The following is a 19,274-nucleotide window of genomic DNA, read 5'->3' on the forward strand; positions in this document are numbered from 1 at the left end:
ATTAACTAGAAAGATACAATTTTCTCTTACCATGATAATAGTTTTTTTAATGTGATTTTTTGAATTAAATAGATGACAATTACTATACCCAATCTATCACATAAATAACAGCTGGATAACCCACCTAGCATAACGAGACTTTCATGAATATCTAAATTAGTCTAATCATGCTAACAGAGTGCTGGTGTTAGTATTAATGATGATCTAAAAACAGAACAGTATCTTTCAAAATGTTCATTTTTATGTTCATTGTTTGAAGCATAATTTCAGGTACTATTTTTATTTTTTAAATCCAGAAGCAATTGGGGCCAAGGCACTTGACATAACATGCTTTACTGCATAAAATTGCCCTAAAATTAAGATTTTTTTTTTTAGTGGGGAAGTGTGTGCCTTTGAGTCAATTTTTGACTCCTTGACAACTGCAGTTTTCTTGGCAAGGTTTTTCAGAATTAATCTGCCAGTATCTCCTTCCTAGGGCTGAGAGAAAGTGACTGGCCCATGGTCATGCAACTGGTTTTGTGCGTAAGATGGGATTAGAATTCACAATCTTCCAGTTTTTATCCTGATGCTGTAAGTATTGCACCAATCTGATTCCCAAGATAATGTCTGGAGACCCTTATTTGGTTACTAGATTTTGAAGATAATGGTAGCGATCATTGCAGTTAAAAGTTTTGTTGTTTTAGTTTAGCACTGGAAGATTTCCCTCAAGGATTGAACCTTTGTTATTCATTTGGCACCAAAAAGACCTTTTATTATTAAATTTTAAAATCTTTTATGGGTTGTCTATGTTTTACTGTGTTTTTTTAAAAAAATTGAACAACTCTATCTTCCAGGAATAAAATGGAGGTATACAAAGGAGCTGCATGAAAAACACATGACTTCCCTCCTCAATTTCAGTCCTGGGAAAAGATGCTAAACCACCACCCTCCATTTTTTTTCAGATTCTTTTCTCAGCAACTAAATCATTTGTCATGCTGGAGGCAGGCTCAGGCGGCATGGAGAAAGTTACTCTCTTCTTAATCCTAGGAATGTACTGTATGATTTCACAATTGAAGGAAATAGATTTGTAAACTATCTCTATAACACTGTTATTTCTTTACATTTAATTTGTTAAACATTTGATATTTTATTTACCTATCAGTAGTAGAAAACCTCTGACTAAAGGCTATAAACCTTTCATTGCAGGAATGGTTCTCAAGAGAAAGATGTATTTCCTTACAGAGGTGTGGAAAGTTACTACTGAAGGCATCAGATATAGTAAAGAACAGAAGCAAGATAGAAGTGAAAGACTAAAGGTGGTAAAGAAAAAGGTTTTGAGAACCTAAATGACAAGGATTTAAAAAGTTGGAATCCAGAAATAAGAATGAGAAATTCCTTTTTTGATTAATAAAACCCTTGTAAGTTTGTATGTTTTCATATCTGTACTTCTTTAATACACGGACATTGTTCTATTTTTATTTTGTTAAGTTTTTTTTCTGGTTTTATAACCATTACCCTTTTTTTATTTAGTTTTATACACAAACATGCACACTAAATAATTGCACCTTCAGTGTCTCAATGACATTGAATCTGGGAATATCTCTTAAGTACCATTGAAAAGATAGCCTGAACAACTAATTATTTTTCCCACAATGTTGCACGTATCAAGCTAACACAAGAGAAGTGAACACCTTTTGAGGCTGGTACTGAATGTTGGGAATGTAAGTAAGTTCATTGATTGTTATAACCACAAGTCAGAACATATAGCATACCATATACTAAGAAAGTGCTATGAGTGCTTCTGAAAAAGGGCTGCCAAGGAGGACATACCAAATTCCAAATTTAGAAAAATATTTCCAATTTAGAAAAATATTCCCTTTCACCTCCAACAGCATCCACTCTGGCCAGAAGAATCCTGCTATGGGGGCGGGGGTTGGATTCTGTATATAAACACACACATACAATTTTTGTGGCGCCCAATAAAAATATATTCATGAATATTTGCTTAGAGACCCCAACAGAGGGAGGGTGGAGCTGGGGTCGCGGTAGTGTGATGCGCAATCTTGAATCTCCAAGATCTCCGTCGATATCTTCACTGCTGGACGGTCCCGACAGACCTAAACCGTCCCGTAGAGACGGTGATCGATAAGGGCACCTCCTGTCGAGCGCATGGACATCGCAAAGTCCCTGGTTGATCCAGGAAAAGCCCTTTTGCTGGCAGCGGAGAGGCAGCCATTCAAGCTGCTGAAGCTGGGACAGCTCCGGAACAGAAGAGATTGAAAGAAAGTGTGTCAGTTTGGTGAGATGAATTTTTACTTATTATTTTTTGAAGAGAACACCCTGAAAGTTTTAAAGTGAAATTAAAAGTGAAGAGAAAAGAGTTTGAGCGGCAAAATTAAGCTAGTTAAAGTGAAAGTTATTTTCCCCTTTTTATTGGAACTTTGAATTAGGCAAAGCTTCTTACTTTCAAACTGGACTGGTCTCTTTTAAATTTTCTATTTTTGCTTTTATTTTCTTAACAATTTTTTTTGAAAGCCTGTTTTGATTAAGACTCTTCTTTTTGATTTGAGATTTACTTTTTTTTAAAAAGGAAGGATTTCATTTTCTCTTTTTGTTCCTGGCACTGGATACATGAGGGGGGAGTGAAAGTGAAGGGGAAAAAAGTAGCACTGCCATCTAGAGGCTTGGACATATTGTTTCTTTTTTCTTCCATTTGTTTATGTATTTGTGCTATACTCAAGGACTCTGAGCTTTGCACTGGAAAAGATAGTGGGATGAGCATGGCAGATTGTTTACACAGGTGCCTATCTGTTAAACTATAGATAACTAGAGTCTGGAGTCAAAGTTGAAAGAAAGAAGATTGAAGTGACCTTGAAAATACTGGAATTAAAAACTTTGATTTATTAAAGAGCCGTGGATATTTAGTGGCAGTGGCTGATTTTACATTAGAACTGTTTGTTACTTTTCACTTCCCTTTTTACTCCTCCTCCAGTCAGATTTTTATATTTGGATTTCAACCTTTTATTCCAGGGACTAGAATGTAATTTTTTATTCTTTTTTGCTCTCTTTTCTCCTTCTTACTAAGAGAAATAATTGGATTAAGGTATACAAGTGCCTGAATACTTTTTTCCCTTATTTTTTGGAGTGGCAATTGCCTGCCTGTGCTCTTTTTTTTTTCCTTTTTCCTTTTCTCTTTTTTTCTCTTTCTTTCTTCACAGATAAGTACTACAAGATGAGCAGAAAGACAACAGCCCCAGCTTCCTCAATACCAATAGCCTCTTCACCATCTGGAGGACAATGGTCAATACAGACAATCTTAGAACAGGAGAAAGAGAAGGAGCTGACATTACAGATAATTATGCAAGGAATTCGGAAGATTGAAAAGAGAATGGAGAATATTGAGCAAAGAACTGAAAAGACAGATGAAAAAGTAGAAAATATTCAACAGATGATGATGAAATATGAAGACAGATTCAACAAAAATAAAGAAGATACACAAAGGGACAAGAAAATTGGAGATATTGATACTTAATTGAGCGATGTTGAGAAGGGCAGGTGTGAACCATTAGGATGGGAAATTGATAGATCAGAATTCTACCTAAGATTTCAAAATGTAGAAGAAGGAAAAGGTGAAAATCTTGCTGAAATAATGACAGAAATACTGGCAGAAGCTTTAGAGATAACCAAAGAGAAAATGATGGATGGGATGGATGAAGTGTTTCGGGTCTATACAAGATATGCAATGAGAAACAGACTACCAAGGGAAGTTTACATCAGATTTACTAAAAAGATCATCAAGACACAGATACTGCAGGTGGCAAGAGAGAAAACATTAAAGTATAAAGACAAAGAAAATGTGGTGCTGAAACAGGTACCAAGAAGAGTAAGAGAGATGAGAAGAGAATACTTATTTTTGACCAAAGAGTTACTTAAAAGAGGAGTAAACTACAGATGGTTGATGCCAGAAGGACTCTTGTTCACCTGGCAGGAACAAAGACACAGAACTGACACAGTTGAAAAAGCTGAGTTATTTTACTTAGAATATCTTAGAGGAAAGGAGGAAGAAGCAAGAAAGGAAGAGTCATTAATTGAATTCCAGGAAGAGTGTACAGCAGTAATTGAAAAAGAAAAAGAGGAAGGTGCAGTAGGTAGTGTACCCAGAGAGCAATGAGAATTAAGATTTACTAGAGCAATAACGCGCCCCCCAAAGCCTAACATGGATGAAAGAAAATTGATTACGATTAACATAAATGGACTTAATTTGGCTACCAAAAGAAGGAAAGTATTTCACAATTAGAGAAATTAAAATTTGATATAATTTGCCTACAAGAAGTACATATCAAAAAACAACATGAATATATATTGAAACAAAAAAAATTAGGGAAATTATTTACATCGCTGGCACAATCTAAAAATGGGGGTGTGGTATTGTATATTAAAGATACAATTCTGGCAGAACTAATTTACACAGATGACGACAGAAGGATTTTGATGGTGGAAATAATGGACAATAATGTTAAAACACTTTTAAGTGCAATTTATGCTCCGAATGATGATCAAGAAGAATTTTACAAGAAATTACATATGAAAATAATTGAACTGGACTATGTTAATATTTGTATGTGGGAGATCTTAATGGAATAATTAATGATCGGTTGGACTATGAAACACAGAAATCAACAAAGAAAGTTAGAAAGATACTACCAAAATCTTTCTTTCGAATAACAGAAGAATTTAACTTAAAAGATGCATGGAGAGAGAGAAATGTGGAAAGTAAGCAATACACTTTTTACTCAAACAGGCATGTATCATGGTCTAGAATAGACATGATATGGATGTCAGCAGAATTACTGGCTAACATACGAGAGATTGAAATAGAAACAAGCACCTGGGCAGACCATAATCCTGTGACAGTGATTTGGAAAGGATATAAGAGGAGATCTAGATGGACTCTAAATAAAACACAATATTAAAAGAAAAAGACTTTAAACAGAAAATAGAGAAAGAATTTGTTTTCTTTTTTAAAGAAAATAGAAAAGAGGATACATCTTTACAGAATCTCTGGGACACGATGAAGGCCTACACAAGAGGATTGATAATAGACTATACAAGGAAAAGAAATGTAAAACAGAAAAAGATTTTCAAAACATTGGAGGATGATTATAAAAGACTGGAAGAAGACCTACAGTAGTCCCCGCAAAAAAGACATTAAAAATAAAATGGATATAATTAAACATAAAATGGGACTAATGGAAAAAGAGGAACTAGCACAAAAATTTAAAAATGCTAAACAGAATTACTTTGAAGATGCAAACAAACCAGGCAGATGGCTAGCCTATAAACTGAGAAAGGAAAGAGAATCAAGAAGGATTAGTCAATTAATAGATGATCAAGGCCAAGCTTGCTATGGAAATAAAGAGAAGAAAAAAATTTATACAAGATTACTATGGAAAATTGTACTTTCAAGAGAATATTCAAGAAGAAAAAGTTAAGCAGTATTTACAGAAAGTGAATTTACCCCAGATACCTAAAGACACTGAAACAATGCTAGAAGGGAATATTATGTCAACTGCATATAAAGAAAATTTATATAAAATATAATAAAGACATATATAACCATTGGATGAAAGTATATAAATTTTAAAACAAAATTTTGAATATTTCATATAAAATGATGGAATAAATAGTTCAGTCATGGATGATTAATAACTGATAAATATATAAGCATGTTAGTTTGACAATGTGAAAATAAACTGGGAGTAATGACCACAAAAGGGTAGCACAAAAGATTTGTAGCCAACTGACACACTGTATGTATATAAAATGGAAGATGGTTTTGTTTTTATGTTTTGTTTGTATATGTATGTCTTAAAAAATAAAAACTTTTTTTTAAAAAAAGAGACCCCAACATAGCAACATACATACCATAGATAGTGGGAGTCACTGAAGATTCAGGTAGGGATCCAGAATTGTTGTACATAGCTGTATCTAAGGAAAATGAAAAAAGAAAGAAAGAAAGAAAGAAAGAAAGAAAGAAAGAAAGAAAGAAAGAAAGAAAGAAAGAAAGAAAGAAAGAAAGAAAGAAAGAAAGAAAGAAAGAATTAGTCATATTCATAGCATAGCAGAGACAATTGCAAACTTTTGCTTTAAAACAATGATCTGACTCCAGTATGTTGGATATCAGATCCAAAGCTGTCTGTTTCAAACTGCATTTGAATTTGCAATGAATATGCTTGTTAGAAAAAGAAGGCATAAAGGTATAAGTGCACTGGATATAAATCTAATGTTTTCTTCAGGCACCAGCAAGGACCATGCATTATTACTGATAACAATATCCCACTTTTCTAAGTATTTGCTAACTGAAGAGAATATGCAATCAAAAATAAAATAAATCTAGCAAGCTGGTTTCAAATACAGTATAATCCATACAAACCAGTGGTGGGATTCAAATAATTTAACAACTGGTTCTCTGTACTAATGACCGGCTGAGTAGGCGTGGCTGTGTGGTCATGTGACTGGGTGGGCGTGGCCAACTTAACATCATTCATGTTGAAGGGTACCTCTCCTCGCCCAGCCTCTCCTTGCCTAGCCTCTCCTCACCACACCTGGCCACACCTGGCCCCTTCTCTCACAGCCACTCCTTGTCACCCAGTCGCTCACCTCACTGGTGGAGTAGTTTTCAAATAAAAAAATGCTTGCCTTGTGCAAATAAATAACAAACATCTTGACTTCAGGTTTGATGCATCTTGCAGAGCATTAGTACTCGTTCTAGTCTCCTTCCCTACTAATAGGTCCATCTCAGATTGTAATTTGCCAAAACTTCTCTTTTGTCTTTTGCATCATTCTATGGGATTATTCTGAAATATTAACTGTGATGTTTCCAGCTTTACAAGTTTGTTTCCTCCAACCTTGTTTTTGCATGCAATTCTTACATGTTATTTTGACATTCCTTCCTCCTTTTTAAACAAAGTAGTAGTTAAGGTACTGGCCTAGAAACCAAGAGACTCTGAGTTCTAGTCCCATTTTAGGCTTGAAAAAAATGGCTGACTGACCAGTCACTCTCTCCCAGCCCAAACTACTTCTTAGATTGTGGTTGTGGGGAAACTAAAAGGAGGAAGGAATATTAGGTAGGATCTCTACCGTGAGTTCCTTATAAAATAATAAAGGCAGGATAAACATCTAAAAAAATAAATAAATCATTTGTGAGAATGATGTCCTTCTAAAGGAGTAGGGGTGCTGAGTGACTTGTCACATGACTTACACTACTGGATTTATTTCATTTTTATCCACTTTGGTTTTTCTACTTTTTGGTTTATTTTAAATGATGGCAAAGCCTGTGAAATTCTTTCCTGTTTCACATGTCAGGTTTATGTGCAGTGCTGGGATTCAATTTTTTTTTACTACTGGTTCTGTGGATGTGGCTTGGTGGGCCTGGCAGGGGAAGGATACTGTAAAATCTCCAGTCAGAGGTGGGATTTGCCGGTTCTCCAAACTACTCAACATTTCCACTACTAGTTCTCCAGAATGGAGGTAAACTCATCCATGTGACTTACAGGCAATGGCAGCAGAAATCATTAGGCAGCTACATTAAGACCAAAAGGTGGAGGCACCAGGGTGCAAAAAGCAGAGGATCTCAAGGAGAAGAGAACTGAGGCCTCCACTTTTCATCAAACTGGCACAATCTAGTCAACTAGGAAAGTCAACCATGCCTCTTTTATGTGGTCTTTCCACTGGAAATTTTGAGATTGTTCCAAACTGACAGTGCAAAAGTTGCCCCAGCCCTACAATGATCTTTCACTTTTTATCTAGAGAAGTGCTGACAGGATTTAAAAAGCAAATTCAACCATGCCCATTTTTCCATTTAATCAATGTTGCCAAACATCTCCCCAACGCACAATAAAATAGCCTTGTTCCAATATTTGAGGTGCTCCTACAAAAACGGGGGGATCCGTCTATTTTCTAAAGCACCAAAAGGCACAACAAGAAACAATGGATGGAAACTAACTAAAGAGAGAAGCAACCTAGGACTAAGGAGAAATTTCCTAAGATTGAGACCCATCAACCAATGGAATAGTTTGCCTTCAGAAGATGTGGGTGCTCCATCACTAGAGGCTTTCAAAAAGAGATGGGACAACTATTTATGTGAAATGATATAAGGTCTCCTGCTCTAGCAGGGAGTTGGACTAGAAGACCTCTGAGGTCCCTTCCAACTCTATTACTCTGTGTTCTCTATGTTCTAAATTGGGTGCTTCACAGCAGAAGCAATACAGCGGGCTGGACCACACATGCATTACATTGAGGGTCTATATGCCGAAGCTGCATCATTGTCCCCTCCGGGATTCCCCCCCCCCCCGAACAAACAAGAAGTAGCCAACTGCAGCAGATATAAAAAGTATTGGGGAGCTCCAGGGAGTATCGGCTGATCACAGAGGTGTTATTTAATACCTTTTATAAAATGAAAATATTTGTAATCTTGTCCTTCTGAAGGGAAGAGGTTAATTCCATCCCTAGTTGGATCATTGATGGATTTCCCTGCCCTAATACTGTCAGTTTGTTTTGTTTATTCAAGGCAGGTGCCAGCTGCATTCTTGTAGTTTTCTTATCGGAACTAAGTATGCCTGTTAAGTAATTCTTAGCTGTCTGCCCGGAGCTATAAACCAAAGGGAGAGAGAAGTAAAAAAAAAAACCTCTCTTGCACTTTATTTTCAGCCAGTTTGCTGAACTGCACAAAAAGCTAGCTACCAGTTCGGTTGAACTGTTGCAAACTGGCTGAATCCCACCACTCATACAAACCCATAATAATGGACCTAGAAGAGGAGTGTCAAACTCAATTTCATTGAGGATTGCATCAGGGTTGTGTTTGACCTCAGGGACAGAATGGGTGTGGGTAGGGTGGGCATGACCAGCTCGAGATCACTTGTGTCGGGGGCACCTATGGTAGCCGAGTGCTTAAGGTAGGATTTCCCTGAGACTCTCCCTCCCTCTCACTATAATTTTCCTTTCTTCCTCCCCCCCTTCTTTCCTTTTCCTTTTCCTTTTTCCTGTTCATTCTCCTTTCTTTTTCCTTCTCCTCTTTTCTTATTTTTCCTTCCTTGCTCTCTTCCCATCTTCCCTTCTTTTTCTTTTCTGTCTCTTCTTATATGCTCAAATGCAAAAGGGGAAAATTTCTCTGTTTGTTTTGCTTTCAGTTTGTTTTGCTAGCCCTCTGCCAGCAAAATGCAGCCCTATTTCAGAGAAAATGGAACTTGGGAGGAAAACACGTGCCACCCTGAGCCCCGTTTTTTTGCCACAATGGCCTCTTTACCAGAAAAATAGAGCTTTGGATGGGTGCGTGTGGCCCCCCGGGCCCATTTTCAGCCGTGATGGCCTGCAGCCCTCTTCCAGAGAAAACAGAACTTGGGGCAGCCACACGTGGCCCTCCTAAGCTCCATTTTTGCTGGTAGAGACACCATGGACTGATCCTTTGTTGTTTCCAGAGTGGCCCCATAGGCCAGATCTTAGCGGGGCGGATCAGGCCCACAGGCCTTGAGTTTGACATTCCTGACCTAGAACATATTATCAGACAATGACAAGCTGAATCTGGCAGCAACACTGTAGACCAAAATTTCTGGACTGATTCCAAAAGTAGCCTCACATAAAGTAAATTATGATAAACCATTGAGAATGATTGGTCACATCTAGGTCTGACTTCTCCAGGAACAGTTACAATGGAAAATAATCAAAGATACATAACTGGTAAGAGGTACGCCTCACCAATTGGATGATTCTCCCTTCGTAGAGAAATATAGCTGTCAGAGCTGCTCTATTTAGATTTTACAACAAATGCATTAAGGGCAGTGGTAGCGGGTAGACCATGATCCACTTCACATAATTTGCAGTAGTATAAATAAACAGACCTAAAGAGTATAACCTGCAGTCTGCAACATGGCCACAGCCTGTAAGGCATTTATCTTAGCCCATCATGAATGAGCCAAAGAAATAGAGGAGGGGGGCAATATAATTTAAATACAATGATTACCAGTTCAAAGCCTGGTTTAGAAAGGATCTCGTGCAAAACTAAAAAAACAATATCTGCCTCAGATTCTTTTGATATCTGTGATCAGCATTAAAGTTTCAGCTTCTGACAGACTGGAAGCAGCATTACTGTTCTGAGATTAAATTGAATTAAATTGAACTAAAATGGAAGGAAGGAAAGGAAGGCAGGAAGGCAGGAAGGCAGGTTGGTTTGTTTAAGTTTTTTTCCAGCGGAATGTAAGATTCTTTTTCAAAAAAGGGGACAGGTTCCTTTCCCAATAAGGCAGGGGTGTCAAACTCAAGGCCCAGGGGCCGGATCTGGCCCACGGGGCTGCTCTGGAAACAATGAAGGCTGAATTGGGAAGAGAAGGTTTGACAAGGTTTTCCTCCTCAGAGGTAATGCCATCTACAGAGACCCCCTCTCCAAAGCAAGCCTTCCCAGTGATGGCCTCCTTTCTATGCAACAGCTTACTTCCAGATATCCGCTCCATGTTCATCTTATCGAACAGCAAAGATTGTTCAGGAAAACATGTATGGAAGTGAAGGTTTATTCTACCTTTATGGATGACACTGTTATAGTGTGCTGATTGGGAATGTTTTGTGGAACTAAATTTTTAAACCCTCTGTTATGTTTTTTTCCCCAACTGCTCAGAGCCTGTGGGAATTAAGCAATATAGAAGCCTCAGCAAGCAAAAATATACAGTAAATCTCCTATCAACATTGATAAAAACAATGACTGCTATCTATGGAAGCCTAACAAGTGTGAGGCATGTCAGCCCAACCTGCATGCATTGGAATGCCAAGTTCAGCAAATTCTTTCTACAACTCAAAAGGAAAAACTGTTTTAGTCTATATTATTGACTAAAACATTTTCCTATTTTGTCTCCTTAAGAGGGCCAAAGATCTTGCGGGAAAATGCTGCTGACAAGGCATTAAGTAGTAGCATTGCAGTAAGCCCTGACCCATAAAATCCAATATAAAGTCCATCATTGTTTATGAACCACCCAGAGTCATGTAGGTGATGGTATAGAAATTTGATAAATAATCTGTAACTTTATCTCCAGAGTTTATTTATAAGTAACATCTTAGATGAGTCTATTTTTGCCCCTTTTGTGTATTAATGGATTAACAGTAATTTCAGTATATTACTCTTCCTTTAACACCCTGAATTCCCTTCATCATACCTGATTGGAAGGTAATCTCACTGAACATCATCCAGGTATCAGCAAAGTAGAACTGGCATTTGATGGCATTAGCCATCCGATGGAAAAGGGGTACTGTAACAAAGCGAGCACTGGGATTGACATCATCTAGTACCAGTAATGAGGAGACAGTGTTTGGTTCCCATTCAGTTGCATCAGAGCGGAAGTAACACTGCACCTCCTTGAAAATCTTTACTCCTTTGGCAAACATATTGTTGCAGTGAACCTGTGTAATAGAGATAGATGTTCTATAAACTGGTCACATTTATTTACTTCTGAAACCATGATATAATATAAAATATGCTGGAATACTACAGTATGCCCCTACTTTCCAGTTGAGAGTCAGCCTGCCTATGAAATACCAAGTTTGGAAAGCAAATTTATATAACTCAAGGGTTTCAATTCATCTCTATTTCAGCTTGGTATTCATGCTTATGTGAACACACACTAATATGCCAATAATTCATGAGATATTCTGAATTCACAGGAACGTTGCCAGGGTGAGCAAATTCACAATTTTCTGCTTTCATTTGTTTTTATTTCTTTTAATTGCACATAAACAAAATTCACTATACAGAGAAAAGATAGGTACCAATTTTGGATAAAGAAGATCCCTCAACTCTCCAATGCACTCTAAATAGTATTTAGTTTGCAACCTAAAAGTAATTCTGAATGCAGCCTCAATTTTGACAACTTACCTTCATGGTGGTGAAATTTCTGATTCGGTCAAATTCAAAGGTGATTTCCACATGTCCATTTGTAGTGCTTTCATTGCTCCAACCAACATAGTCATAACCAGGCCATACATGATATTCGTGGCTCTGGCTGAAATCATCCAAGCCAGAAACCCCATCTGTTAGCTGTCCTAATCCTTCTGTCATGCTGATGTCAGTCATATGGGAAGGAAAAGAAGAGGACAAGATTAGCATTTCCTTACTGAATTTCAACAAAATCAGTTTGTCCAAAACTGGCAGCGAAAGGGGATTTTTTCCAACCACAATTAAAATGGATGGAGTGGTAGGCTGATTTAGCAGAAGCTGAAACATGGAATCCTTAGTGGAAAGTCCATTTGGATTAAGACAGAGGGAGCCAATTCCCAGATCGAACAGCACTTCTTTGTCTGCATTAAACTTAGTAAGTTTTGATTTCAACTGCAGCTACTCACAAGTCTTCACATGACAAAGCTGCCACAAACATTTTTTGAAAATTCAAACATCTGTCAATGATTGGCTTTAGATATGCTAACAAGAAATAATAAATGTATGTATTTATGTATGTATGTATGTATGTATGTACGTATGTATGTACGTATGTATCTTGAGAGCATATGTACCAAAACATATTCCTTATGTGTCCAATCACACTTGGCCAATAAAGAATTTAATTCAATTCTATTTTGTTCTATTCTAAAAATGTATTCAGCTACAAAGGATTAGACTCAGTGTCTTAAAATAACTTAACAATTAATTACATTATTAATTTGGGAAAAAGTCCCATATAAATAAGGGATAAAACAGGGATTTATGGAATGAAAAATGAGAATCAATGCTAGGCATACACATTGAACTGTGGACATTTATTATTTTTGTTATCATTTTACTTTTCAGTTTGTGTCCCAACTTTTTACTCTAGCAAGTAGCCAGATCATTAACCACTTAAAAAAATTAAAATTCCAACATGCTAAAGCAAAATTAGTACTAAAACTAATTAATATGGAAATTAACTGGAATGGGACAGTAGATCCCCCCCCTCTTAGCAAGTGGTAAGCCATTTGGGGCTTTAAAAGCTAGAAGTAATCAATGTAGACCTTTTGGTACAAATATCATATGATCCTTGAACTGGTAAACAGACTAAAGGTAAACACTACTGCAGTAGATGAAAAGGAGAGCTGGTTGCTTAATCCTTATGATTGATTTTGATACTAATAGATTTCTAAGGCCTATTCAAAGAAGTATAAATTTCGGATGCAGAAGAACTCAGGATCAATTCTTGCCATGCATAAGTACAATTGCAGGGAGAGAAAGAGCTACCTGAAATTCTGTTAGTATTGCTCATTTTACACTTGTTTTACACTTGGTCAATATTTTAATTGCACCTACTGGTCAGTATATTAGCATATTCTTCAGCGATGAATAATTTGTTAAATCCTGGGAAAAGCAGCTGTTATAGTTCATTAAAAGACTTATTTCTTGCCTCTGGGTTACTTTAGTGATAAGATCTTTGTATTCCAGATACAGGAGACAATTATTTTACCCAAAGGAAGATGGGAAATTCAAATAACAATGCCAAGAGTAAAGCAATGAAGTTAACAAGAATAACAGCAAAAAGCCAAAGAAGCATCTCTTTTGAGATGCTTTTTATTGTTATTCTTCTGGTCAGCCCTAGCCCTACACACTATTGCTCATATAAGATGCACATTTGGAAATAAGGATGGTTGCACTGAACACAAGATCTCTCCGTAATCATCAAAATTATATGAAGGTGCCAGAAAGCCAAACTCTTCTGCCAAATATTGTTACATTTTATATTTTATTCCTATTGTTCTCATTTGAACACTGGACAATTTTGCTCAAGCATTAATAAGGTCTAAAAAGTTTTTCCTCTCCCTCATTGGACATGAATAGAGAACTCACCTGTAACCATCATAGATTGAATCATTCAAGTAAATCATGTTGCCATCGGGTAGAACTAATTGTTGCCCTGCTGGAGTGTTATATGAAACCAACCCATCTGTAAAGGAATAGAAGGAGAGTTACTTTTGTTGCTTCTTTTTTGCAACTAACACATTTACTTCTTTAGATGCACAAAATGGCTAGACTGATATATGTTTAAATTGGAGGGCGGGGGGAGAAGGAAGGGAAAATAGCACGGTTATAAAATATAGGTGAGATGCAAGACAGATTACAAGTACCTTATCAATTAATGTGTAATGCTTAATGTATTTATTGAAACCTCCTTCAGTTGCCTGAAACACTTTTAATAGTCATTTTATTAAAAATTGTAATTACAATAGTAAAAACTAATAAAATTCTTCAAAAATATCATTCAACACATCCAGTTGAAATATTTGCTTCATTTTGTAATTGTAAGTGAAGTATAAATGTTCTTCTCCTTTAATTGTAATCTTTAGTTCCCTCTAGTGCCCAATTTTAATTTTTTTTTATCATATTGAGTTTTCCTATGGGAAGGATTCTTTATAATTAATTCCAAAATCTTATATCAAATTTATCTGGACCTTCTTTCTTTTTTGCATAATTTAATAAATCCAGCCTCTGCACAGAGATAATACATTTGTTTTCTGTCTTTTAAATTGTTTCCATTTCACATACTTCTTTAGCATTGAAAAAGCTTTTTGGATGAGAAACAAAATGTTTTCAAAGAAAAAACCAAGAAAGTCCAGCAGCCTTTTGGAAAAGCACCATTGGGACTAATATAAAAGAATTAGGATTTGGGCACGAGCAAAATAGAGTGTCAAGCAATCACTGCAATGATGATCAAACATTAACACAGACTAGATATTGCTATAGTGATAGAGTGGTGTTACAATGTTCTAGCACAAAATCTTCAATTTGTATTTTTCCTGTACCAATCCAATTGCAAGACACTTAATAGAAAAAAAAAAGAAAAACTCTCCCAAGAATCTAGTGTCGGTCAATACTCTGTTATCAATGATTAAGAGGCACATCAAATAAAAACAGAAATCAGAGTATATTTCCTAGCAAATATAAGTCTAATTTCATTCCACAGCTCCAATATGTATCATGTTGCTAGCATATCCAGGGGTGGCAACGGGATCTACTCCAACATCTCTCTCTCTCTCTCTCACACACACACACACACAAATCCAAAAATCCTCTAGCAGGTTCTGCCTGGGCAAATCAACACTATCTGTAAAAATCAACTTCTGTTTAAGCTTATAGAACAATATTTTCTTATGCTTATCTCTGGATAGGAAGGTTGCATTCCATGCAGTCAGAGAGTAGGCTTGATTTTCCAGATCAGTGTTTCTCAACCTCAGCAACTTTAAGATGTGTGGACTTCAGTTGAGAGTTAACATCCACACACCTTAAAGTTTGCTGAGGTAGAGTAACACTAGACAATTGGAGGCACATCTCCATCCATAGACATCAACCTTTTGCATCTTTTATCCTATTGACAATTTGAGCCTTAGGACTTCTGAACTTTTATCCATCTGCTGTTCCCTGACTGAAATATTCTTTCAGCATGAATCCTCTTCAAAAATTGTTGTGCTTACCCAACCAAACACAACCATACAGCTCGACTCTGAGACACACATTTGTAGAGTGATCAGTCACAGGGATGAAGCGAATGAATCGCCCAATAATAGGTGGCTCCAGGTCCTTGAGGACAATGTCATATGGATTAGTGTTTCCTTCAAGTACCTGAGGAGAAGAAAAGGAAATGAAAGGCAGAGAAGAAGGTTATTAGCCAGTGGGCGGGAGCAGAAGGAATTTAGTTATGCTAACTTATCAAGTGTCATCTAAATATTTATGAAGATAATATAGCATATTTCCATTTGGTTCAATTCAGGGCATTTCCACATGAGCAGCTGGTTCCAGTCTGGACCCACAGTCATGCAATATTGGCTAGTTTTAAAGAAATTGAGCCATTTTTGTTTTATTTTGCCACAATTTACTTGAAACCAGAGCAAAGCATTTTTTTTTAATCACACTGTGAATTTGCTGTGTCAGCTCTGCCAGAGCTTATAAAAATGGACAGCCAATACATCTTTGTCCAGCCATTCAGAAGGTACATATATATTGACAGCAGCAAAAGCCTAGAGAGAAGTCTGGAAAGGGAGATGGAAAATTAAACCCTAGCTAGCCTTTGCTCACTATTTTGACCAGTAGTTGTAGAACTCCTCTATCATCTTGCCAAACCTCCATGATATACACTGCAGTTGCCCTTTAGTGTCCCTATATAATATAGTGACTCGGATTTTTATACATTAATATAAGTGTGTGTGTATAAGAATATATAGCTGCCTTATCAGATCTTAAGAGAGTTAAAAAAAGGTAGTTACAGACTACGGGATTAGTGGTAATTTTACAAGAGGACTTGTAGAAGGAATAAAAAATGGTTATACAATGATCCCTGAAGAGTGGAAGCAAATATCACTTGACTCCTCCAGCAGTCTCTCTCGCTTCTCCCCAGCCACAGCTGGTAGCGCTGGGATTGATTTAATCACTCAAGAGGAAATTGAGTTTAAAATTCCCTTGGAAGTTAAAATAGTTCCATCTCAATTTAAAGGACCTCTTCCTTCAGGATTAGTTGGCTTAATTTTGCCTCGTACTTCTGCACACAAAAAGGGCTGTTTTGTTGTGCCTGAGGTAATAGATTCAGATTACACTGGTATCTTCATGATTCAGATTTGAGTGAATCTTCCTCAAGTTCTTCCTTGTAATTCTTCTGTTGTTCAATTGTTTCTTCTTCTATATGAAAATCTATCTCCTGGTATAGGTAATCGTGTGGATGCAGGATTTGGATCAACTTCTTTATCTGTAGGCTTACTTCACAGCTGAACTCCTCTCTCTTCCTTAATAAACAACCATTTCAAGGGTTATTGGATACTTGAGCCGATGTTAGTGTCATCTCCTCTTTACAATGGCCAGTACAGTGGCAAAAATGACAGTTTCTTCATTGTGAGGAATAGGAGGTTCTATAGCTGCTTGGCAGAGTTTTCAAGAAATTAATGTTACAACATCTGTTGCTAAGTCCTTTTTCCTACAACTATACATTCTAGATATTCATACTAATATTTGGAGCCATGATATCCTTTCTCTTCTTAATGCTCATTTGATTCTTGATAATGGCTCTTCCTCTTAAATGGCTCTGTTCTACGCTGGTTTGGGTGGAACAATGGCCATTATCAAGGGAAAAACTTGCTGCTTTACAACAATTAGTTCAAGAACAATTGGCTGCTAGTCATATAGAACCTTCTACTAGTCTTTGGTATACTCCTGTTTTTGTTATAAAAATGAAAAATGGGAAATTTTGCCTCCTGCAGGGTTTAAGAAAAAAATAATAAATATATCCAACCCATGAGTCCTTTACAGTGTGGTCTACCAAATCCTAACTTAATTCCTAATTTTTATAAATTATTGGTAGTAGATCTTAAAGACTGCTTTTTTACTATACCTTTGCAGCCTCAAGACAAAGAAAAATTTGCATTTACTCTTCAAGTTTTTAATAATAGCATGCCCACAAAACAATATCATTGGTGAGTGTTGCCTCAGGGAATGCTTAATTCCCCTACACTTTGTCAATATTTTGTGGATAATGCTCTTCAACCCTTTAGGAATAAATTTCCTTCCTATTTAGTCTATCATTATATGGATGATATATTGATAGCAGCCCCAGATTTCGATGAATCTAAGTTGTTAAAAGAGTTAATGGATATTGTGGCACAACAGGGATTGTATATAGCCTCAGACAAAATTCAAAAGATAGAACCTTATACCTACTTAGGACATAGAATGTTGCACAATTTCTCCATTCCAATTCTTCCTGAATTACAAGTACAGAAATCATATACCTTAGTACAATGGCAAAAATTACTTGGCATTATTAATTGGGCACGCCCACTCTTCTACATTACAACTGGTGATATGTTGCCCTTATTTCAGTCATTGAAGGGAGCACAATCACCAGGAGATCTAGTTGTATTAACTGATCTTCAAAGAACATGCCTTCAAGAAATATTGAATAAGTTTAAGCAATGATATGTGGACAGGATAACATCCTTAACAATAGGACTTTGTTTAGCTATTCTTCCTCCTGCACTCTTACCCACAGGATGTCTTTATTCTAATGCCTCTCCACAAGCAGTCAACATTAATGAATGGATTAATTTGTCAGCTATTCCACCTAGAAACATTTATCCTTATCAATCAGCATTAGAGGATTTGATTATTAAAGGTTGTAAATGAGCCTTGCATCTTACAGGACAGGATCTCATTAGCATAGCTTTCACTCATACAAAAGTTGAACATGAGCATTTGATGATGATTTCAGAATCATATCAGATAGCCTTTTCTCAATATGTGGGAAACTTATTGTATTCTTTACCCAAGGATCCTAGAATAGTGGTTACTACTACTTTAAATCTGGTCTTTTCTTCCATTTTTGTGTGAAATCCTATTTCTAAAGCTCTTAGTCTTTACTGATGGCTCACCTACAAGGAGTGTGGTTGTCTGGCAGATTCAACAACAATGGTATTCTAAATTTACTGCCACGCAGACTTCAGCTCAACGTGCTGAGCTGGCTGCTGTGATTTTGGCTTTACAATTGTTCAATGACCAACCTATTAACTTGATCGTTGATACTCAATATGTGTATTTAGTTATGCAATCTCTTCCTTTTTCTTATTGTGCTCTCTCTTTGGATAAGAATTTGTTATCCTTGATTTTATCTTTAAAGAATAGTTTGGAAACTCACTTGTATTCTTTGTATGTAGAACACATTCAAAGTCATACTCCCTTTACTAATGCCTTGACTGAAGGAAACCAGAAGGCAGATGAATCCTTAAAGGATGTTATTTCTCATTGCCTATCCTCTTTTGCTGTAATGGGTCGGCCTTCTCAGTTGAAAACTGACAATGGCCTCACTTATATTAGTAAGGAATTTCAAACCTTTTGTCAGAAATGGAATATTACTTTAGTGCACGGAATTCCTTACAACTCTCAGGGTCAAGCTATAGTTGAGCGAGCTCATCGTACTTTTAAGGCATTGCTTCAGAAACAATTACAAACTGAGTCTGGCCCTTACCATCTGCGAAACATTCAAAATCTCATTGCTGTAGCATTATATACTTGGAATTATTTAACCTTTTATTTAACCTTTGCAGATTCACCTGTTAATTTGCATTTTTGAACTACTGAATCTTTAGCAAGGCCTTTGGTAAAGTATCGCCAAGCTCCAGATCCAACCTGGAAAGGCCCTACACCGCTGATCACCTGGGGTTGTGGTTATGCTGCCGTGGAAGATCCTTCTACTGGACAAGCAGTGTGGGTTCCAGTGCGCTGTGTTCGTCTGTATCATGGCATGGCATCAGGGTCT

General features: G+C 36.7%; 1 protein-coding gene across 1 annotated transcript in view; it reads right to left on the reverse strand.

The window, feature by feature from the left end:
* Window positions 1-19,274, reverse strand: part of DDR2 (discoidin domain receptor tyrosine kinase 2) — a 77,529-nt gene that overhangs the window by 19,729 nt on the left and 38,526 nt on the right. Inside the window, exons 5-9 of the mRNA XM_087930493.1 lie at window positions 15,451-15,598; window positions 13,829-13,925; window positions 11,894-12,077; window positions 11,178-11,421; window positions 5,905-5,967 (exon numbers count right to left, since the gene is read on the reverse strand). Coding sequence (XP_087786619.1) covers window positions 5,905-5,967; window positions 11,178-11,421; window positions 11,894-12,077; window positions 13,829-13,925; window positions 15,451-15,598 — 736 coding nt within the window. The remainder of the gene's footprint in view (window positions 1-5,904; window positions 5,968-11,177; window positions 11,422-11,893; window positions 12,078-13,828; window positions 13,926-15,450; window positions 15,599-19,274) is intronic.

Source organism: Pseudonaja textilis, chromosome 3 (assembly GCF_049901715.1).
Source record: "Pseudonaja textilis isolate UNSWEBS1 chromosome 3, rPseTex1.2, whole genome shotgun sequence".
In the NCBI taxonomy this organism is placed as follows: Eukaryota; Metazoa; Chordata; class Lepidosauria; order Squamata; family Elapidae; genus Pseudonaja; species Pseudonaja textilis.